The sequence below is a fragment of the Tupaia chinensis genome, unplaced genomic scaffold, assembly GCF_000334495.1.
Source record: "Tupaia chinensis unplaced genomic scaffold, TupChi_1.0 Scaffold149666_1, whole genome shotgun sequence".
Classification (NCBI taxonomy): Eukaryota; Metazoa; Chordata; class Mammalia; order Scandentia; family Tupaiidae; genus Tupaia; species Tupaia belangeri.
Window position 1 is genome coordinate 931,004 of NW_006209511.1, and position 24,046 is coordinate 955,049.

The 24,046-nt window shown below is 40.1% G+C and overlaps 1 protein-coding gene across 4 annotated transcripts in view; it reads left to right on the forward strand.

Moving 5' to 3' along the window:
- The first annotated feature begins 682 nt into the window (after positions 1 to 682).
- Positions 683 to 24,046, forward strand: part of PDE1C (phosphodiesterase 1C) — a 385,889-nt gene continuing 362,525 nt past the window's right edge. For all 4 annotated transcript variants that reach the window (XM_006171492.2, XM_006171494.1, XM_006171493.3 and 1 more), the window contains exons 1-2: positions 683 to 1,171; positions 21,402 to 21,428. In XM_006171492.2, coding sequence (XP_006171554.1) covers positions 1,071 to 1,171; positions 21,402 to 21,428 — 128 coding nt within the window. In that variant the 5' untranslated portion in view covers positions 683 to 1,070. The remainder of the gene's footprint in view (positions 1,172 to 21,401; positions 21,429 to 24,046) is intronic.

A 24,046-nucleotide genomic window follows, 5' to 3' on the forward strand; every position in this document is an offset into this window, starting at 1 on the left:
TTTTCTTCTCCCTCTTCCACACCAATGAGAGAGTGAAAGAGAGGGGAGAGAAAACCCCCTTCAGCACCAAAACACCAGAACTTTCCAAGCGTGCTGGTGTGTGGTTACTTTTGTCCCTACCAACTGCGTTAGTATTTCAAAATGGACCCGGCTCTCTGGCTGGCATGTAAGTGAGCTCTGTAAAGAACGCTCCAGGCAGAAACACTTGGGAACCACTCTGTGCACAGCTGTGTGCCTGCCCAGCCCTCTGGGGGATACAGATTTCCCTACCTTGGTGTAGGCGCATGGACCCCTCTTGAAGTACAAGAGCCTTTGTCCTGGTTTTTGGGACCTTGGGGACCAGGGGCTGCCCTGCAGGGTGGGTCTTCGGGATGAGGCTGGAGATCTGCCTCTTGTGCCCCTCAGACGAAGGTGCCTGAGTGCCCCTCCTCTGCGCCGCTGTGCCAGCCCAGACGCCAGCTCTGTGCTGACAGACGACTTTTCTCACTTGTCAGTTCTCTCGCATGTCAGCAGAGCTGCTGGTAAGTGAGAGAAAACAGGGGTGCGACTACACTAAGGAGGGGCGGGGCGGAGCCGGTGCAGTGCGAGGCCTCGGATCCCACCACCCCGCCCGCCTCCACTCATTCCGGTTCTTCTCTCCCCTTCTCACTTTCTCCCTCCTCTGCCTCCCCGCCCTCCCCTCCCCTCCCCTTTCTCCTTTACATCCTTCCTGCCACTGATCACTTCTGTGGCTTTGTTTAGGAGGGAGAGGAAAAAAAGAGTCAGACTAGGACCCCAAAGTGCTTTCTCCTGGAGCCAGAGCACAATCCCTATTCCTTTTTCTGGGTATTAACTCGGGACCATGGCTGGTTCCTGCAGCTGTCTCCAGGACACACCCGGGGCAGGCATTGCTCGCCTTCAGAGCCCGCTCTAAGTCTGAGCCCGCAGGGCGCAGAACCCGGAGCCCGTGCGCGGGGAAAGTGACAGGCAAACACTTACCCTGGTGGAGATCGCTGCTGGCCTGCCTGCGAGGAGGCGGGAAGGGGACAGCCCTAACTCAGCCTCACTCACTGCCGTGGTAACCTGCCGCTATGGAGTCCCCAACCAAGGAGATTGAAGAATTCGAGAGCAACTCTCTGAAATACCTCCAACCGGAACAGATCGAGAAAATCTGGCTTCGGCTCCGAGGACTGTAAGTAAGCCTATTTATTAATAATCGTCTTGCCCTGTTCTTTTCCCTTCCCCTTCCTTATTTGACTACAGTCACGACTGCTCACCGTTTCTGCGTGGCTCTCTGTAAACAGCCCTAGAAGTTGCTCAACTGCTTCCCTGTTAATTACAGTCACTGCTACTACCTTCCTTGCTGCTAGGGAAGGGGAGATGTTTGTGGAAGAGTCAGTTATGGTAGTGCAATAGGTAAGGGGTTTTCCTGGTTCTTTTTGACAGGGAGAAAAGTTTGAGGACCCTGACAGGACTTCTCATCAAAAGAAGTGTTTCTGTAAACTATTTGCAATCCCCTTGGCAGGTGGTCCAAGAACTTACCATCAGTTAATATGAAACATGCCTTCTGGCTGTTAAATTATCTTCTCTGTCTCCCTAGCCTAGTTCAACTATGAATATTTTCTTAGAATTTTTTTCTAGCAGAAAAATGCATACTACCAGGAAGGGCTGTTGGGAAGAAAGTGGGGGTCCGAGCAGCATTGGAGTTTTTTTTTTTTTTTAAATATTTGAACATAGAAATAGGGCACTTTTTTATTTTCTTAGTATTGTGGCCAGGATTCTAGTTGAACTGAAAGGTCTCTGAGTTTCATTCACTTCATTGGATTCAGTCTGATTGGAGGTGTTGAAGAGAGATGACCTGAAAATACATGTTTTCTGTGGAGAGATTGTATAAACACTGAATGCCACTCACCCTACTCAGGAACCTAAAGTGATAGTTGCACATTTACACCTTGCTCCTCAGTTGATGAGACAATCCCCAAAGCCACCTTCCATGACAGCAAGGTATTGATTCCATCAGAAATTCGGCATCTGAGGTACTGGCAGGTGCTGTGGTGGTTAAGGGCACTGGACTCCCCACATGGCCAACCGCAGCCAAACCGTGGTGCCTTGCGTTCCCACTTTCATTCTCTCTTTCTCTCTCTCTCTCTCTTTCTCTCTCTCTGTCTCAGTCTGGTCAAATTTAAATAAATAAATAGATAGATAAATAAATAAATAAAGTTAAATTAAAAAAGAAATTTGGCATTTGATAATCTAGTATATTTTTAAAAAGTTTTCTTTTCCAAGTGTATTCTCTAGACATTCTATTTCTACCAAAAGCAGTGATGAAATAACCAACTCCCCATCAGTGTCTTTATTTTGTTCTTCTATTGTTTTTAAAAACACATCCACACAAACAAACAATCAAAAAAAAAAAACAAATTTAAAGGGCACTAATCTAAGTCAGTCTATCTTAGGGGAAACCACATCCCAACTAGGGTATTCAAAATTTCTAAGGAAAGCAATGGGCTAGTGTGTATTTCTTTAAGGGGTCCTTATTTAAAGTGTAATTTATAAATGCTCTTCCGCTGACAGTCCAAGTGAGCTTCATTGCCACTGATCTAATGGGGAAAGCATGCCAAATAATTTCATTTTTGATTCGCCTGGCTGCCACCAGCAGAGGCTGTAAACTTATTTGGAAGTCTTGTCCCTCTGACTGGCAGGCAGTCCTAACTGCTAAGATGCATGCAACGTAGCAGCTCTGTCAGAATGGTGTTGACAGGGGCGTGGTGGCACCCGCCCTATGGCAGAGCAGTGTTGACAGCGAGCTCCTGTTATATGTAGTGAACGTTATATCTGATTATATTATTGTGTCTACAAAGTCTGGGTCCAAGTTATACAACATAAAATTGTTGTGAAGCTGGTTTCCTTGCCATTACAACTAGAGGGACTCATAGTCACACATTCAGGAATTTATTCTATTGGGTTGTTTTACACTTCAGAGAGATTCTCTGAACTATTCAGAGTAGAGAGGAGTATTTGGCCAAATCAGCAAAACTGAGGTGAGAACTTGTGCAAAAAAGCATTTAGCACTTATAACACACTGTCTTGTAGTTTTCTCAGTTTCATATCTGTTAGGCTTCTCTCCCTAAGGTGTTGCCATCTCTTGAATCTACTTAAAACCTGGTGACTTTGAACATGAAAGGTGTAGGGATAATTCTTCTTCAAATGTGTGGTTTTAAGTCCCTTTCTCCATTATTCCTGTTGAAATATCCTGCCCAACAGCAATCCCATGAAAGCTTTTGTTTCATTTTCTAAATTGAAAAGGAAACATTTTCATTGATTATTTTCTACATATACATACATACGTACATATGTGTGTACTTTATCACTATTATGTTTTTTCCTAACACTTAGAACATGTGTGTATGTGTGTGTGTGAGACAAAACAGCAGTATTAGAATAAGTTGGGGAAGAAACTGAATACCACAGCACAGGCTCGTTTTACAACTTGGAATAACACTTTTGTAGTCCACAGAGTAGAAACTCTAAATAGCTAGAAGGATGTTTTTCTATTAGGCCACACAGCAATTGTTGGTAAGAGAAAGGAAGCTACTATTTTAACATTTGAGAAAGGCTCAATAGTCACAATTGGATTTTCACATCAATTTATTACCATGACATTCATAGAAAGATGTTTATAAGAAATTCATTGTGTTGGGAACCAGCAGTTAGTGTAATGGCTATGTCGCTGGACTCCCACGTAGTCGACCGTGGTTCGCATCCTGGACCCGGTGGCTTAAAACTCATGCCGGGCACCTGTGTGTGCGTGCCCAAGATCCCGAGAGGAGAATGGAAGAGAAGGGATTGCAGCGTGACTATCCCCCCTGGGGGGTGATTTCTCGCTTTCTGTCTCTATGTCTCTCTCTGTCTGTCTGGCGAGCTCATGCGCCCTATAGCGAAACCTCTCAAACAAAAAGAAAAAAGAAATTCAGTGTGATTTGTTGGAGAGTCATCTAAGTTCAGAACATGATCATTTCATACCTGAATTATTCAATCTCCTCATCCATGTCTCCCCTATTTAATCTATTATTGAAGTTGTCATCTCCTCTGTTAGAATGTAAGTTCCACGAGGACAAAAATTTTGTGTCTTGCTTATTGTTGTACCTCTGGTACCTAGAACAGGGTGTGTCGTGTGGAGGGGCTCAATTAATGGATGATAAAGGAAGAAGGAAGACCCTAATGTGAACTTTTTCACATTCAAAAAATGAAGATAAATATATATCACATCATATTATGGGTCAAGAGATCTATAAATATAATATATGAGTTAATGGGGAGGCAGATTTTATTAGGCCAGACTGCAACATGGAAATCACAATGGATGCAGGAATTAGGCAAGATCTAGCAAAGCTATGACATAGGGCTGAATCCCATTCTTGTTTATGTAGGTTCCATCTTTCCCTTCCTTACATTCCCCACTTTCTGCACTGTTGAGGAGTGGACTTTACCAGTAGCCGGACTTCTGTGGTTATCAACTGCAAAGAATGTTCAGCACTGGGTAATACAGGGAATGATCCTTGCACATCCCAAACCCATTCATCCGCTGCTATGTTTTCTTTTTCACCCTTTGAGTCCTGTATATTTTATTTGTTATGTATATTGTCTCTCTCTCTCAACTAGAGTATAAGTCCCATGAGAACAGGGTTTTTTCTTTGTTTGTTTGCTTTGGTCACTTACTTGTCCCTAGTGCCTCCAATACTACCAGATATATAGTACATTTTCAATGCACACCTGAAATCTAGAATTGTTACACATGTTTCTCTAGAAAAGAATAAGAAAAGGTTCCTAACTTAGCATTATAAAATCATCAGCATACTAATAGTGCATCGAATATTAGAAAGGTGAGTTTTGAGCCTTATCTGATCCAGTTGAGAGTATAAAAACCTGCAAGCCTAGGTGTCTTCATTTATGTTCCCTGAGTGAGGTGCTGCAGAGAGGCCAAATATGGTTTGAGTGATGTGGTATTCCTTAGCCTTTCTTTGCAGCCCTGCCACCTCCTATCCACAACTCCACACTTCTCCAAGTCAGAAAGAACAAATACTACAGACCTGAGCATTCTTAATTATCTGTGAGAGGGGTGCTGCCCTCCTACTTTTCTAGATGGAGCCTCATTTTGACTTTTCCAGAAAATTCAGTTGTCCCCCACCAGTCATTGTCCTACCTCTTTTCTCTGTAAGAGGGGGTATAATCGAAAGTGAGAAATCACTCCCCAGGTGGTTGGCCACACCATAATCCCTTCTCCATTCTCTTCCTGGGATTTTAAGCATGCACACCCATGCACCTGGTATGATTTTCAAGCTGCCAGGTCTGGGACTTGAATCATGGTCAGTCATGTGGGAATCTAGCGCCTTAACCACTACGCCACCTGCTGGCCCTGGGGGTGGAATTTTTAAAGATCTCTTGATCACCCTTTTGCTGCAGAATTTTCCAATCAGGGATAATATAACCAGAGATGTTCTTCTGCCCTGCTAATGCAGGGAAGCCTCATGGTTGCTTGAGTTGAAGCATCTAGGTTATGACTTGTACTTTGGGTACTGATAAAGAGTTTTTCTATTTTCAGACTTCTATCTGATGACAAAAAGATATTTCTATGCTATATTCTTTTTCAAATTGAGAGCAGAAAGACAAGTTTTACTTATTCCTTGGCATTTACTATTGTAATTGTAGTTATCTAAGCTATCATGTATTCATTTTGCTATGAGTTAGTCAGAATAATAAATTTTATGCTTATGTAATGCTCTATGAAGATGATAATTTTTCAAAATATTATCTAAAGTAATGTTAGAAATATAAAGGCAGGCCAGTAGTTATTAATTTATAAACCATGACAACTATTGTTATTGTCTAGGTAGCAAGCTCCCCATTGCTCCTTACTATGATAATAGACCTTGCTTTCCACCCCTACCCTTTTACCCCACCCTAAAGATGGGGTAAAAGGCTCATGATCCATGACTGTCTGGTCATAGAACTCCACCTTCGTACAATAGTAGTTGGTCTCAAGTAGGGTGCAAACCCAGGTGGGAGCAAGAATCCTTTACTGATATTTCTCTATTGGTCATAAAAGAATGATTATTTCCCTTTCTTCTGGGTTTTCATGGTGACTACCACTGAATTAATTTCCCATTGTCTTCCTGAAGAAAGACTTCTATGAGAGGAGAAAATGAGGCCAATATGAAAGGAAGAGAAGCAGAGGAGAGAAGATAGACTGGGAATCCCTAGATTGGCTCCTGCAAAAATAGCTCTTGCAGATGTTATTCTGTCAGCTATCACAGTAACACAAGCCAGTCAACTTCTGTTTTTGCTGCTGTTTTGAGTTTGCTTTCTCTGAAAGAGTCTTAACTAATACACCACTGACATACAGGGAAATTAGGTGACTGTTCCAAATTATATACTAAAGAGAGGGATGAGGGACCTTAAGCAAAGAAGCCTGGATCTTGGTTTTAGATTTTTCCTTAAGCCTTCTCTATTTTCTTTCTACTCATTCAAAATTTTAAATACTATAATTAATTTCCAGGCAACTTGAGGTTATTCAGTTAACATTTACTCGGTATTTATTATGTGATAGGCACTTTGCTAAACCCTGGGCATGCAAAAATACTGACCTGATTTTCAGCAAATTGAGGGCTGGTAGAGACTAACATGAATACCTGGAAGCTACAAATATAGCTACTTAAGAGATACAGGGAGAGCTACCTCTGCCTAAGAAGGCCAGAGAAGGTGTTACAAGACCTACAGTGAGCTACATATTCTGGGTGGAGTCCTTAAGGTCACGAAGAAACTTGCAGATTCTTCTTCATCAATGTTGGCCTTTTGCAAAAATGTGAAGAAGTCTTTTTCAAAGATGTTAGGAAAACAAGGAGTCATCCAGTCAGTCAAGAATAAACCAGCCTAGATAATATAAGCTGTTCTTATAGACTACTCTAAAAACTGCTTACATGTACTGAGAACATTGTTTGAGTCCTCATGAACCTTCTCTTTTTTCACCTCTCATTAATGATCCTCAAGAAACAGCGTGATTGGGTCTATGCTGTCATTCAATAAGGAGCTATTGGACAGAAACTTCCCAAGTCACCTGAACTGATTACCTTCTTCTACAGGATTACCCTCTCCTACAGGTGACAGATCACCTTCTCTTCCAAATCAACCCCCCAAGAGCTTTAGTTACCTTTCTTATGAGGTTTCTGTGTGGCATCCTCTTGCAGCTTATCCATTGTAATATTTGAGGAACAGATAGAAGTTCATAAGTGGAAGGAATAATGTGTGCAAAGGTACAGAGTCATGGGAGACCTTAGCATGTCAAAGAGGAATGAGAGGTAGTTCTGGAAAAGAAGGCATGGGTCAGGTAGTGATAGATGCAATTTAAAATTTTAACTTCTTTTCCTCAAAAGTATACATACTCACAATTTAAGAAGATGAATATTCGAATATATTTTACTATACAACAAAAAAAGGCTTGTGTCTAGGTTTTCTTGTTTCATTTCTCCCAGATACTTTTTTTTGGATACATGTTATTTTTCATTTTATTCTGTTAGTTATAAAGAATTGTCAGAGAAGTTTAAGCTAGAGATTAGTAAAATTAGAGTTGATTTTTAGGTTGGTAATTCTGGAAGAAGTATGGAAGACAGATAAGAGATGAGACTTGAGGACTGGAGGCCACCTAGAAAGGTTGCCTAAATAAGGATAGTGCCACTGAAGATGAAAGAACGGGGCAGCATTCGAAGTGAGGGTTGACAGAACTAGCATAGTTTATTAGTTCATCATTTCCTTATCATAATTTGGTTGTGCTAACTTACTAGTTAATTATAGTTCAATATTTATCAGTTATTTTGCTTCAGCCAGTCTTAACAGTGTGCCTCTATTGGTTGGGAAACAGCCCTTAGGTGCAAAGTTTCTGCATTTCCAGACTCACTTATCTATCTTTAATGTTTTTTAATTCATAGAACACTTCTTTCCTCAGTTCTGTTTCTTCACGTGGAAAATGCTTATATGACATACCTTATAACTTTTTGAGAAATGACTCAGAAAAATAATTGTTAAATATGAGGCACATAAAACAGACTATGACAGTTTTGAGAATGAGCTTCACAATTTCTCAAATGATAATAAAAACTGAAATCTACAACAAATGAAATGCTCAGTTTCTGAACAAGCATACCAAATCTATGTAAAGTATTGGTATTCTTCAGGCTTTATTAAAAGCCTCTTGATGGCTATTATTAAATAAAATAAATGAATCTTAATGAGTATAAGAAAAACTTGATATTCCCAGGTTGTGAAATTATAGAAAAGCTTGAGAAGAACAATCCAATTAAGAAATTATAAACATTGATAATTATAGGTAATTAGTTTTGTTTATATACTTGAATAAATACATATATAGGTATATGCAGGAAACTCAAGCATCACTCATTCACTTTGCGAACATTTCTCTAGTACTTACTATGTATTTGGCACTATGCCAGACACCAGGGATATAGTGAGAAACAAAGCAAGGCTCCCTTCCTTAGCTTACAGGTAGACACAAATATCAAACATTAGTTTCACAAATAACTGCTGAATGCACTGAATACCACAAAGAATCTTAGGGTACAGTGAAAACATAAGAGAGAGGGTCCAAGATTCACATACCTTTCTGAAAAGTGAGATCTAAACTGAGATATGGACAATAAGTAGGTATTAGTTGGCCCTTGGAGTTCATGGGTTCAACCAATTGTAAATTGAAATACTAAAAACAAAAACAAAAAAATGAAAAACTGGTCATGCCCATACTCAACATGTCCAGACTTTTTCTTGTCATTATTCCCTATGAAATATAACAACAGCTTTTACTGCCTTTATTGTATTAGGTATTATAACTAATCTGGTTGTGATTTAAAATATATGGGAGGATGTGCATAGTTTATGTGCAAATACTATGCCATTTTATATAAGAGACTTAGGCATTTGGTGGGTTTTGGTATCGAACAATAAAGATACAGAGCGATGACTCTAGTTAGGTAAAGAGTTGAGGAAGAATGTTCTGGGGTATTCAAGGCACATGAAAAAATCCAAAGACAGGAAGGAATGTGACACCTCTGGGAAAATGAAGGACAGGTGGCTGCAACATAAATAGTAAGGAGACCAAATCCTTGAGATTTAGTTGGAGAGGGGCCTGATCCTGCCTCTTCTACCAGGTGTCTTAGCGAAGGGATGCAATTGCCTGTAGATACGCATTTGAGAACTTTCTAGGGGTAGATATAACAGGACTTGGAAGTGTGGAATGAGGAGGAATAGGAGATTTGAGATAATCACAAGTTTTTAGCTTGAATCCTTAGGTACTATTTATGTAAATTGGTGTCATGAAGTTTGCAGGTTTGGTTGTGGGTGGAACAGAATGAATGGGTGGATAGAGATTATGAGTTCAGTTTTGGACATACTGAATATAAGACACTTATAAGATATTCCTTGGGGAGACAGTGAAAGTATGGGCAGTTGGAGAAGAGGCCTACAGATTAAAGGAAAGGTCTGGATTTGAGATACAAGGTACAGTGCAGCAAAATAAGAACAAAAATTGTGTATGTGTGTGTGTGTTTGAATGCTAAATTAATATTCTTACAAATTTTACAAATAGAACACAGTTTAGTGTAACCTCCTAAATAGTCTGGCAATACTGCTAAGAGACCAAAAATTATAGTCTTGTTGTTGGCATTTACTTGTTCAAAATTCTGGAAGTGCCAGCTAGTAATCAGTGTACATAGCTTTACTTTGAACTCATATTGACTACATGGTATAGTTGGTCCCACAGGAAAAGCTTTGGAACAGAGGCTGCAACCTGCAGATAGGCAGTGTTATTCCCAGTATTCCAAGGACAGAAGAAGGCCATGACCCAGAAAGCCATATGGGATGAGGCCCTCATTACGGACGTCTGGGAACTATAGGACACAAGCCAGGCAGTTGAGATATAAAGCCTGGAGCCCAGCCCACTGCAGAGGGGCCAGGTAAATCTTGACTGGGTAAAGGCCATATAGACCCTATAGGAGGACTTTCTGCTCTTAGGCTCTATTGAGTGGGCTCAGGCACCCTGCTGCTACCCCAGAGGTGTACTACAATGGACAGAGTTGGACCTTTTCTCTTAGTTCAGTCTGTAGTTCCCACCACAGCATTTGCCTTTCATACTGTCTCTGCCTTTTTCTGCTCTTCAAGGCCTTTTGAAAATGATCTCCCCTCCCTCTGTTTCCATCCTCCTTCAAGGGCCTATTGTAGAGACCTAGTATTCAATGTTCTACCAAAATACAGCGTTTCCCTTAAGGCTATCAGCACAGTAACAATTTAGACAACCAGTGTGAGTGTGCATTGAATATTTTATCTTGACAGTCACTATCGAACATCCGAACACTGATAAATAGATTCCAGACAACCAACATGTTTAATAACTAGGGCTTTTTCTCTGCGTTGAGGATGTACCTAGTAACTATGGTATTTAAAGTGTAGTCTTTGAAAGCTACTTCCAGTGTGTTTTAGAAATAGTTCAGTTCAGACTAGTGCCCCATCTCCTTTTTTCTAGTCCTCTCTGATTTCTATCTAAGGGTGTCTCTAAGGTATCCTACTATACCTTCAAATTAAGCCTTATAAAAGTATATTTAGTATATATTTTATGTAGTTTTTCCTTGAAATCCTATCTGCCAACTAGAAGGAACTATAAACATTTAAGTAAACAGGACACATTGTATATGAGGAGCCTATAAGATGTTCCTGAGGTGAGATACAGTGGAAGTGTGAGAAATTTTGTAAGTGGGAATGCAGATTAAGGAAAGGTTTGGATGGTAATATATAATCTGGCAAATGTAGCTCATTTCTGAAATACGAGGATAAATTATCATAAATCAAGCATCATAAACATTCAGAGCTATTATGTTTATATCATCACTGACTGAAATGAATCATTGTAAGAAAGAGTGAAAGAATTATTCAAAGCACTAATTTCTTGCACAGATTTGGTGTAGTTCCATGAAAAATTACTAGCTTGTCTAGTGGTTCCAATACTCAACTGATTTCAGTTGGCCGAAATTTTCAAAATCGTACCAAGAAGTATATCTACCAGTTTTTTTTTCTTTATTTTAGACAGTGTCCCCATTTTGTATATTTACGTTTTGAGATCTACAGAGTTCCTGTTCAGAGACTTATATAGAAGATGCCACTGAGGTAGAGTTTAGAAGAAAATGGAAACATTCTGTTCCCAAGGAGCTTTGGCATTGCCTCAGATTCATCTGGAATGCAGCTTTTTGTCAGGAGTAGGTTTTATGCTATTTTTTTTTCTTCCATGAGATAGTCTGCCTCCCTCCCTGCCCCCAGTCTCAGATGGCCCAGATCATGGACATATATACGAACTCCACATGCTCAGAAAGGTCCTGGGGTACAAACCCACCGCCATTCCCATGTGACTCTAGTTGTGTTACTGTTGCACCACCACCTGGCCCTGAAGTAGGTTTTAATAAGAGTTGGAAGGGTATAAGAGTGGAGTGAGGGATGGAATACTTCTGGAGTAGATAGGAAAGACTTAGAAAAATTAGGCTGTCATGATAGTTAAACTTGGCAGAAGATACAGTTTGTGTTCTGGCTGAGTCTACATGGGGAGTCACAAAGTGGAGAATTGAAACAACCCTCTGGATAATTCAGTTTAAAAAAAAAATACCACTCCCCTAAGGATAGGGATATCTCTGTGAAGAGTGAGATTTTTGTCTTAATCCTTTGGATTTGTCTCTACTGTGGCAGTGGTATCATAGACATTAAGAGATACTTTTGTTTAAAAAAAAAGACATTTTTGTTTTTAGCCTTTCTCATTGATGTTTATTTAAATAGGAGCCAAACTCCCAGGACGAAGGTCACAAAAATCTCTTGCATTTCCACCCACATAGTTTTTGCTGAACTTAACAACATAGTAAGTGGTTGTAAATACATGAAAAGAAGAATAAATCATTTTTGCAAAAAATATACTTGGACTTCTGTAAGCATATTTTCTTTTAATTTTCTTTCTCTAAAAACTTTTTATATTTTTTTGTTGCTGTCACTGATTAGCTCATTGCCCAGTTTTAATCATGGGTTTTTCAGGTAGAGAGAAGGAAAATAGTCCTTGGTCTACTCAAAGAAAACCTTTGCTTCCTAGAGCAAGGTTTCTACTTTCTCTGAGGAGGGAGTCCCATTTTGAAGACTTTTAATAATTCAAGAGCTAGAAATTTTAACTGAAACTCAAGAGAGAAGCAGGCATGAACAGTAAACTTAGGTTTCGGTGTCTGGGCAGCTGTTTGCAGGCAGAGGAGGGCCTGGGAGGGAGAAAAGTGAAGAGATAGCCCTGCTTTGGGAGTGCAGGAGCCCCAGACACAGAGCGAGTTTATTGTTGGTGTAGTTCCAGTGGGGCTGTTTGGTTTGGATTAGGTTATCTTCTCCTTCAAGCTTTCTCCTCTTTCCATAGCCAACACTAGATAGAAGCACAACTGCTCTCAGGAGTGAGAAATGGATTACCTTACCAGTTCAGATTAGCATTATCCCATTCTTCAGATTCACCATCTCCAGGCCCAAACCACACACTTGAAGGCTTCCTTCATCTGAATTTGGTCTCCTCACTTTTGACTAAATATATTGGAGTTTTGTATCTTTGGGACATGTCTGTGCCTGAATAAGAGCTTCTCTTTCTAAGAGGATTAAGTGAGAGGGCATGAGTCTGGAGAGTAATTTTCTCCATAGAAAACTGGCAGAAAATTCCCTGAAAATATAAACAGATATAACCCTTTACTAATGATTAGACTATTCCAGGTGAAAATGAGTTTATCATTTCATTACTTTTAATTTTCTTATCTTGCTTGGATTTTTGGTCAGGTAGGAAAATAGAATCATCATGCACATGGAATTTAATTTTGTGGCTCATCAGTTAAGAGATATTTGAACTACTAAGTGAAGAGATTCTTCTTATTTTTTATTCCTTTCTCTTTATTACCTTCTTCCCCATACCTAAATATTCCTGTGGAAAGTTACCAGGGGACCACAAAGTTTATTTATATTTTCTCACTGGCATTTACTTATTCCCATATGGGAAAGGCCAGAAAGCAATCAATAAAATGTAACTTTGCAAATCTGTACTTTAATGTATGCATCATGAAGATGAATCCTTGGTAGGCATGAGAAGAAATGTACAGACATTCTTAGCAACACATAGATTAGTTCATACAAATGATCTAAGACAGATTCCATACAAGTGTCTAGAGATATCCAGTTCTATTCAATCTATACCCCATGTGCCAATGAAAAATAAAACCAGAGGATCAGATGATCATTCAAATCCTCGCTCATTTCATGGATATTTGTGGCTTTTTGTCTCAGTCTACTTTCTCACAAGTGAGTTATATGTGATCTTCACTCATGAGAACATGTTATTAGGTTGTCCTGAAAGTCAGGACGAATTTTTCAGTGCAAAAATGCATCATGACTCTTTAGACAACCCAGTAGTTTACATGAGTTTAGTCATGCATTTTGTTTCTCTGAGTCTGTCCCTCAAACTCTTCTGCCTTGAGGGAGCTGAGGACTGAGAACCAGGATTTGCAAAGCTTTCTGACCATGTGTCAGCAGCAGCAGCAGCAGCAGCAGCAGCAGGAGGAGGATCTGTGGGGAAAGATGAAAAAAAGCAGCAGCCGCAGTAGTCTCTGTAGTGAAAGATGGAGACAGGATCTGACGTGATCTGGAGTGGTGTGAGTCATTATTACTCAGAAACCCCAGGGAACACTGGAAACAGAGCTGGAATTCTCAGTTCTCACTGCATGTGTGCAGTTGTTGCATATTCAACTTCCCATGCCAGAAAACCTTCTTGCACCCAACTGGGAGATATCTTGCTGTCATCTTAGAATCAGAACACAAATTCTGGTTTTCAAAAGCAAGCTCGTTAGACTATTAGGCCTATTTATAAACCTCATTACTACAGAACCCATATGGCTCTTGCTAAAAGATACTCACTTTTAAAAAGTGAAAGACTGCCAGGCACGTCATAATTTAGCATCAATGTTTAATCGACTCTCACTTAATCCAGGCTATTAGACACAATTCCCAAATCATCTGTTTGACTTTGGAGGACTTGGTCCTTATATTCAGCTACTGATATGTCCATTATTCCTAGCCATCGAAAAATGAACACAGCCCCTTAAAAGTCTCCTGGCTCCCAGTTCACTGTTACTTCTTGCTGTTTTCCTGCTTATCTTACCCTGCCCCCTCCCAGGCAGGTCCATCCTCACCTTGGACAGAATCACTTTTTTTTTTTTTTGGAGAGGTTTTTGTTATAGGGAGTGTGCACTCGCCAGACAGAGAGAGACAGAGAGACAGACAGAGAGAAATCACCCCCCGGGGGGCTGGCCATGCCACAATCCCTTCTCCTCCATTCTCCTCTTGGAATCTTGGCCACACATGCACGCGCGCCCAGCATGAGTTTAAGCCACCAGGTCCGGGACTCGAACTGTGGTTGACTACATGGGAGTCCAGCAACATAGCCATTACGCTAACTGCTGGTCCCAACAGAATCACTTTATATGCTTGTTTAGTTTCATCTTTTTTTCCCTTGACTAGGGCCAGGTGAGGTAACATGAAGTTTAGAACCTAGATGTCTTTGCTGGATAACACAGCCATGGAGAACTTGGGGAACCCTTTTTAAATTTTGGGGTCAGAGCTCTTTGCCTTTGATGATGCTCATGTCTTAGTATCTGTTGATCGGAATGTTGGACCAGCTGGATATAAATGGGCAGGAGCCTAAACAGATATTGATTTTCAGAAAAGACCATCAGTCTTTTAATTTGCTGTAAGAGGTAAATGAGTATGGGTTAATCAATAATTCTAGTTAAAGCACCTGATATCTCTACATTTTGTTACAACTTCTCAAGAATGCTTAGGAGGCTGTATGAGCCAGTCACTAGGCTCAGTTTTTAGGGTTATTGATAAAAAGGATTTTTGTTAAATGACAATTTTAGATATGTCTAAGGATTATTATGAAGTCTAGTTCATAAATACCTAATTTCACTTTCTTTTTTCCTCCCATCTGAGCAAGGACCCAGCTTTGAGATTTCAGGGAAGTATGTGGCTCTGTGAGGTTAACTGGAACCAGTGCCAGAGTGGGTGCAGGGCATATATGCTGCAGGGTCCTCTGGGAGTGGGGGAAACCTGGGCAGGGTTTCAGTTCATCTTCTTTTCAGCAGGACTGAGAAGGACTTAGATTAGCACCTGCTTTCAAGTGTTCCAAGAAAAGAATTAAAGCATTCAATTTTTACGTTCTAGGAAAGTAGTTTTCAACCCTTTTTCTTGACTTTTTAATCATTGAAAGGCTGTTTTTTTTTTTCAAACAACTTTGAAAATCTGTTGAGTCATAATACCACTATTATTTATACAGTCCATTTTTTTGTATTTTATTATTATTATTTGCTATAGGTCATGGGTACAAGAAAGGAGGGAAACAGAGAGAGACAGTAAGAGGGGAAGGGAGAAATCACGTCCCCAGGGGGGATGGCCATGCCATAGGTCCTTCTCTTCTGCTGTCCTCTGGGAATTTTAGGAACTCACACACATGCATGTGGCCTGATTTTTAAGCAGCCAGATCCAGAACTCAAACTGTGGTTGGCCATGTGGGAGTCCAGCACCTTAGCCACTATGCCATCTGCTGACCCCCCAGGCTGTCATTATTAACGGAGTAGTTGACACTTTCTCAAATATTTACTTGAGGCAGAATGGTTTACTTTCATCTTCACATTTAACTTCCACAGTACTTTGAGAAGCAGGTATTATTGTTACCCAGGTTTTACAGATGAGGAAACTAGTGGTTGCAGAAGTGAGATATTGTTGCTAAGGGTCAAACAGCTTGTTGAACACAGTAAATGGGAGAAGAGGCTTGAGCTCAGGAAAGTGTCTTTAAGCATTACATTATGATAACTACCCTTCAAACAAACAAAGCCCTGCACATATGTATGTGTGTGCATGTGTGGGAGAAGGTTAGAGTCCATTCCAGTGCACAGAATTTGCAAAGCGCTGCCTTGAATCATCTTCAAGGTGGTTTTTCAGCCCAGCTTTATGAAGATGACCTGCTTTCTGCTAAGTGTGAGGTTGACCTCTTTCTGTTTCCCACACTGCCAGCCAGCTTCGTCAGGTCCCAAAGAACAGCAGCCCCTGGTCATTCTCTACTTTCTCCAGCAGCTCATTCTAGTGAAATGAATCTTGAGATTTGGGCTGCCTTGTTTCAAGTTTTCAAAAGTTGTAAACGTAAAGTAAGTTTGAAAAATAAAATAAACATTTAAAAACATTCACTTTGTCTTTCAAGTAATAAGTCAAATATAAATTCTGTTGAAGTTCTTAGAAACAAAAGACCAAGAATAAATTGAATTTATTTCCCAACTTATTTCCTGTGTTTGGTTGGAAAGAACCCAGTATATTTCATTGTTGTTGGTTTTATTTGTTTTTGTCTAATGTCTTGGTTTCCTCATGGAATCTTTTGACTTCTTTGCATGATTTCCTTTATTTGTTTGGAAGACTTTAGAATTTGCTTTCTATCTCAGCTGCTGTAAGGTTCTGTGTCCTTGGGAAAATTATTTAACCTCTCTGAGCCTTACTCTCAGCCAGTGCAAATTAGAATAAACCTTCCAGGTTTTGCAGAAGGTCTGTGCACATTATGAAATGTGTGTGGAGCAGAGGAATGAAGGCAGGAGCTCTTCAACCTTCTCTCATTGCTTTGCTCATGTGTGTAGCAAACCACGGCTGTGGAAGATGTCCTCATTGCTCATAGTAAACCATTGCTGAACAGAAAGGAGATAAATTTTTTAAAAAGCATTTTTGTGTCAACTTCTTGATACATTCATTCATTCAATAATAATATATTGACCAACTGCCTTATGTCAAACACTGTATGTTAGGCAAGCAAGAAACATTGGCAGATGATGGATAAGCCATTATTCTTGCCATCAACATAACAAATCATAGGCAGTAGAAGTCATAAATACAATGATGTGGGTACACTCTGGCCATATGGGACACACATAACGAGTGTTTCCCAGTTTGAGAGGTGCTTGCTAGAAGGTTTTCAGGGAGGAAATGATGTCTTGTTTTAGCTGAGAACTAAAGAACAAGTAAGGCTCAGTCAAGTCTCACTAGTCTTGCCCAGTCAAGATAATCTGAGAGTTAGATCATAAGTAATTTCTATTGAGTTGCAGAAGGGTCACTTATGTTTCAAGCACAGACCCTCAGACTGCAGTGTAGCGATGACACTATTTTGAAGAAATCTGCCTTGATTTGGGGGCTGTGTCTAAATGGAACAAAGTGGTAAGGAGAAACTTCACAACTTACGGAATTAAGAATGCATCTATGAAGGAAGAGAGCATCAGGAAGATGAGCTGGCCTGAAAGTCAGAGGTTTGGTTTCCCTTTATTTGGGTTTACCAAATGGATAACCCATTATTATAACACATATGGATGAATGATAAGTGAACTCAATTATTTAGCCAGCAGATATTCATTGTGTGTCAACCATGGACTAGTCTATGAGTAAGCCTTTGTGATAGATACAGAAATCCATATGGTAGGAACTCTCACTTCAAGAAATGTATGACAAAGGGGCCTAAGCTTTTCAGAATGTCACTTACATGGCAGGCATGGTAGCTGGCAAATCTAATACATTATCTTATCTGAGTTCATTGAGACTGAAGCTTGGCTTAGCATGGAGTTTACCTTAAGTCTCACAGAGAAGTGAACCAAATTTATCATACTCCAGAGCCTTGTCTTTCCACATAATCATAGATAAGAGACAATGAAATGCCACAAAATATGGTGTATGGTGGGTTTCTGTGTGCTGCTGAAGTGCAGTATCCTGCTTCGCATGGAAATTGCTCAAGATACAACTCAAGGTATCATCTTTTTTAGTGGTATAAATTGTTTTATTCTAACTTCGTACTCCCCTTAGCCCTTTTCAGCCTTATCTCCTGCTATTTCATTCCATATCTCCCAATTGTCAGGTTTGAGGCCACTAGGCATGCCCTCTTACCTGCTTGGTTTATACTTCCCTATTTCTCTCTGTTAAAATCCACCTGTCAGTCAAGACTACCTCTTCCACAAAGCTTCCTTGAGTCATCCCTTGCATTTGTTATTATAATACAGTAATATTTTGGGTGCATATCTTAACTTCCAAATTCTTACAGAGAGTGGATCTTGCAGAATTATGAGAATTAATGTTGTCAAGTGCTTAGTAGTAGGTGCTGAGAATGAAACTGTTCTTATTTTTGGTCATCTTTAATTCTTTGGACACTCTCAACAGTGCCTTGTATGGTCCTTGGCAATACTGGGAGGCTTTGGTGGAGCCAATAGCAAAGTTTGTTTGCTTCTAACCTTTGACGAGACCTTCCACTGACAGAATTAGTTGGGCTCCTGAGTTGAAGCCAGAGGTATCTTTCTGGCCCAAATGCCTCCTTCCTTTTGGTCCATGTGCACTTTCAATGTTTAGTTTTTGTTTTTTTCTGCTCTTTCATTTATTTTCTGTCTTTTTTTAGAGAGATTTTTTGCCATAGGACATATGCACTCATCAGAGAGAGAGAGAGACAGAAAGTGAGAAATCAGGGCTCCCCCAGAGGGGATGACCATGCCACAATCCCTTCTTCTCCTTTCTCCTCTCAGGATCTTAGGCATGCATACACACGTGCCTGGCATGAGTTTTAAGTCACTGGGTCTAGGACTTTGGGAGCCCAGTGATGTAAACATTACACCGTCCACTGGTTCCTGTTTTTTTCAGTCTTGCCATAGACTCCTCAAAGTTTATTAGACTGCAGTGCTAATGAAGCCCTGCCACTGGTGAAGGGGTCCAGGTGAGAAAGGGAGAATGATCAGTGGATACTCATATAGTTTCTGGAGGGAATACAATGTGCTGTTTTAGGCCCTGGGATGTAGTGGGAAACCACACAAAGAACCTGTCCTTGGAAAACCGACATTCAAGTAGATTACCTCCCTCACTTCTTATAACAAGGTCTAAGATAGGAGCTCAAGTTATTTCCCCATTATAGAAAAAGAAACTGAAGCTCAGATGAGTTGAATAACTGTTTCGTTGTACAGTTTAGTGCTTGAGCCAAAGTTGGAATGCAAGTAGTTGCTGTAAAGCCTAAGACCTGATTCACTCTGCCAGTTAACTTTCCTTCCTACTTGATATGATACAATTTAAACATGTAAATATCTATGTATGGTCATATACACATGGGAGTATGTACATATTTATATACAATTTGGAAAATTCATAAAAGTGAAAATAAAAGACATGATCTATTTAACCTACTACCCTGAATCTGGTTGTCATTCTGATGTAAATAAATAAATATCAGTAAGTATCTAGTCAAGATCACATTATTGTTCACTATTGCATATTGGATTTCTTCACTTGATACTGCCCTGTGTGTTTTCATTTTCACAGAGATGTAACAGGTCACAGTAATTCTGAATTTGAAATCTCTTTTTTCTTTCTTTTTTTTTTAAAAAAAAACAAAACAAAAACAAAACATGTGGCACAAAGCTCTTTATTAGCAAATTAGTAACTTGGCCTCCTGGGTGCAGTGACTATAATGAAAATGCAAGTATGGAACCAGGGACAGCTGAGAGGCATAGTATTCCTGGGGATACCACTAGGATATGCATTTTCCTCCCCAAGCAGTTTCCTTTTATAATCCTTTCCAGTGAAGATCTATTCATACTCTATTGAGGGTCTTCAGAGTCTATGAAGACTGACATGAACTTGAAAAAAAATAGAGATATTGGGACAGCATACCTTTATGGCATTTTCCCCTTGATTGCCAGTATGCCTAGGCATTCAAGGTATAATCAAGAGATAATCAGAGTAGATGTTACTATCTCCCAACACACAAGGGAGTTACCCAAAACTAAATGTGACTGTAACGGCAAAGGTGGGCTAGCACTGAACCTGTTCTGTTTCCTGGGAAAGTGCTTAGGCTAGACCATTAGCAAGCTCTTAATGCTGCTTCCACCACTGGCTTCTAGACTTTCTCATTGTCCCCTTTGTGGTTTAGCTATATGATTATACATTTGCATTTATATATATATATATAAATAAGACAGAGAGATAGAAAGCGAGAAATCACCCCCCAGGGGGGATGGTCACGCCACAATCCCTTCTCCTCCATTCTCCTCTCGGGATCTTGGGCACACACGCACACGCGCCCGGCGTGAGTTCTAAGCCACCGGGTCCGGGATGTGAACCGTGGCTGACTACGTGGGAGTCCAGCGACATAGCCATTACACTAACTGCTGGTTCCCTAAAAGGTGCATCTTTAAAAGGACCTCAGTGCTATTATCATAACTGCTGGTTCCCTAAAAGGTGCATCTTTAAAAGGACCTCAGTGCTATTATCACAACAGTGGCATTGCAAAGTAACTGAACATTGCTGGCCATTTTATATGTGACAGACAGGAGAAATGCTTTACAAGCCTCTGCTCATTTTCCACAACAACCTCATGAGCTGAAAATGGAAGGGCTAAGATTTTTAACCTGGATGCTGCCGAATTCTAATTAAGATGCTATAGTGCCCTCAAAGGGGAGAGAGAAGAACATGGTAGCAGAGCCATTAGGCTCTTGGAATTCTATGTTTCATTGTTAGGACTAAGGTTATACACAGCTGGTCATCATAGCATCATAGTAAAACAACTGTACAAAGGACTGAACTCTGGCCATGTTTTCTTTTTTCTCCAATTCCTTCCTAAGAGGCCTGGGGAGAGACATGTTTATATGTCATTAGCCTTACTGGACAGGTCACTTTGCCTCTGTAATTGTGGCTTACTTTTTATATTCTGACTCTGACACAATATATGATTATTAGTAAACTCCTTCATCTGTGTTAAAGTTAAACTTAAGACTTTCTTCTGACTTCAAATTTTAAATAAAGTTTTGCCCTCTTATCCAATAACAAACTAAAACCCCTTTGAGTCTACTTTAAGATATCATGTCTTCTGGGACCAAATCAATGGATAACCTCCATGTATTAATTTACAACTTTGATTGTAACTTCTGCTTTCCTAAAATGTATAAAAGATCTGTTGTAACTCAGCTTCAGCTTCATGGGAAGCAATTTCTCAAGGCTTCTGGAAACATAAGTTTTCCTGGGCTCTCACATTGGCTTAAAATAAAGCTTCTTTAATATTTCACAGAGGTGTTTGTTTGTTTGTTTGTTTGTTTTCCCCTTTCTGTTGGCAATCCCAAACTTTGAAACTTAAAAGCCTCACCGAGACAAAACTCTATAAAGTATTGATGTTCATGCTCATCCTTGCTGAAGTAATCCCTTTCTTATCCAGTGCCTGCCACAGCCCCTTTTCTGATTTTGTGTTTATGTTTCTTTTCCTACAGGAGGAAATATAAGAAAACATCCCAGAGGTAAGAACATCTTGTTGCAAAAAGAACTTTCTGGGTATGGTTGTTTGAATCGTTTATGGCACAACTCTCAGTGAGTCTGGCTGGTGGTGGACTTGAATTGCAATAAACAGTCTCTTGGTTCCTTCTCAGTGAGTGGCCTGTTTTATCTCCTGGTTGCTGTTGCAGCTGTAATTAAAAATTGATTGCAAGCATCTCCTGTGGCAGAATTGTTGGATATCTTCACATGAGGCTGGAGCCTGTGGATTCACAAGCTTGTTACTGCTGTGCTCCCTAGTGATTTTACTAAAAGCTTGACCAGAGAGGGACTGGCTGGCAGAGGATAAAGGTTTATGGATAGGGAGCACACAAAGGTCTTTAAATATACCTTTAGTGTGTAAATTTGCCTTTGGCTCAAATTCTCCTTTACCCAAATCTCTGACAGAATGCTGTGATCTCAAAACAGAGGTATAAATCCCTTTAAGGGCAGTGGTAGTCATTTGATTTGACTTTGGAAAGTATAATTTAAAGTTGAATACCATCTGTTATCAACTGTCATATACAATGGAAAAATGGATCTACAAAGAGGGGGCCCTGGTCTGGCTCTGGGCTATGCTTTGCAAGTCCTTTAGTGTGAGTTGCTATGATAGAATCAGATAAGCATTATCCCTGACCTATAAGGCTACTATACTTTGAATCATTTATGGCTCAACTCTCAGTGAATCTGGTTGGAGGTGGTATATTTATAGTTCAAACATGACTTATCAAGTCTTTGAGTGCAAATCCTCCCAGTTCCAATGGGGAGCCCATTTTTCACCACATAAGTAATTTTTAACTCTTCACTGAGGCACTCTTTGACAGGTGCTGTTTGTTGAGCCAGAGGAACAGCCTGTGTGTTTGTGCATGCACACTGTTGTGGATATGGAGACAGTGGGCAGATTCTCTAAATAATAGAATAATGAAAAGAGCTTAGGAAATGTCATATATTTCATGGTGTGATTTATTCCATGGTTTATCTGTTTTTATTTAAGGTGTACAACATGATGTTTTGATACACATATACTGTAAATAGTGAAATACTACAATCAAGCAAATTAACCTAGTCATTATCTTACATAGTTCATTCATTAGTTTATCTTCTACATACTTTTTCTTTATAGGTATTCTCTATGATTTGCTTTCATAAATTTAATTGGACAATAAAGTCACCACCTTTATATCTCCATCATCATCTCTTTCTACTTCTAATTTCCCTCTTTTTTCTCTAAACGTAAGCTACACCTTTCCACAGAAGTTGTGATTCTAAAGGTCTAAATTATCATGGATGCTTTCTTAGGAAGAGCTTTGTTAAATTTTTAGTAGATACATTCAGGACCAGCAGTTAGTGTAATGGTTATGTCACTGGACTCCCACGTAGTCGACCGCAGTTCAAGTCCCAGACCCGGTGGCTTAAACTCATGCCGGGTGCATGTGCGTGCGTGCCCAAGATCCCAAGAGGAGAATGGAGGAGAAGGGATTGCAGCGTGGCCATCCCCTCTGGGGGATGATTTCTCGCTTTCTATTTCTCTGTCTCTGTCTGTCTGGCGAGCGCGTGCGCCCTATAGCAAAAACCTCTTGAAAAAAAAAAACTTTTAGTAGATACATTTATCTTAGATTTGTATAAGTAAGAGTGTGGACCTCATGTTATTCAGGAAATTTTTCTTGAGTTAGGTAGGGCAAAGTATTAATTTCAAACTTATCTAGGAAACAAATTAGGCTGCCATAGAGTGCATAACTTTTGCCTGTCATAATATTGTATTGTGTTCTTTTAAAAAGTCTGTTAATTTATTGATTTAAAGAGCAAGAGAAGCAAGGAGAAGAGACAGAAACAGACAGATAGCACCCATAATAGGGTTTTGACACTGTGCAGAGTCATCTGGACATAGATCACAGATGTGTGTACCTGGTGTCCTGGGGAAGGTCTCTGGACATGAACCCCTAACCTTTCCATATTGTTCAGTCTCACAGAGCCTTGTGCTTTACTGCTGTGCTACCATCTGGCCTCTGCATTGTGTTTTTCAAACACACAGTGCTGTGAGTCATTCGTCTGTGTCTGCATATGTAATTTCTTCTTCTCCACATGAAGCCTGGCCCATCTCATAGTTAATACTCTCAGCTATGTCTGCCTTCTGTGTACTCCCGTAGATGCCCTCATCTGTCTTTTTTTTCTCTGCCCAACTGTGAGGATTTTATATATTATACCTTCCAGTGTCTTCTCCATCTGCCACAGTACCCGGGGTATAAGGGCCCTTTAGTAAATGTTGTCAAATGAATAATGTCACTGGACTCCCACGTAGTCGACCGCAGTTCAAGTCCCAGACCCGGTGGCTTAAACTCATGCCGGGTGCATGTGCGTGCGTGCCCAAGATCCCAAGAGGAGAATGGAGGAGAAGGGATTGCAGCGTGGCCATCCCCTCTGGGGGATGATTTCTCGCTTTCTATTTCTCTGTCTCTGTCTGTCTGGCGAGCGCGTGCGCCCTATAGCAAAAACCTCTTGAAAAAAAAAAACTTTTAGTAGATACATTTATCTTAGATTTGTATAAGTAAGAGTGTGGACCTCATGTTATTCAGGAAATTTTTCTTGAGTTAGGTAGGGCAAAGTA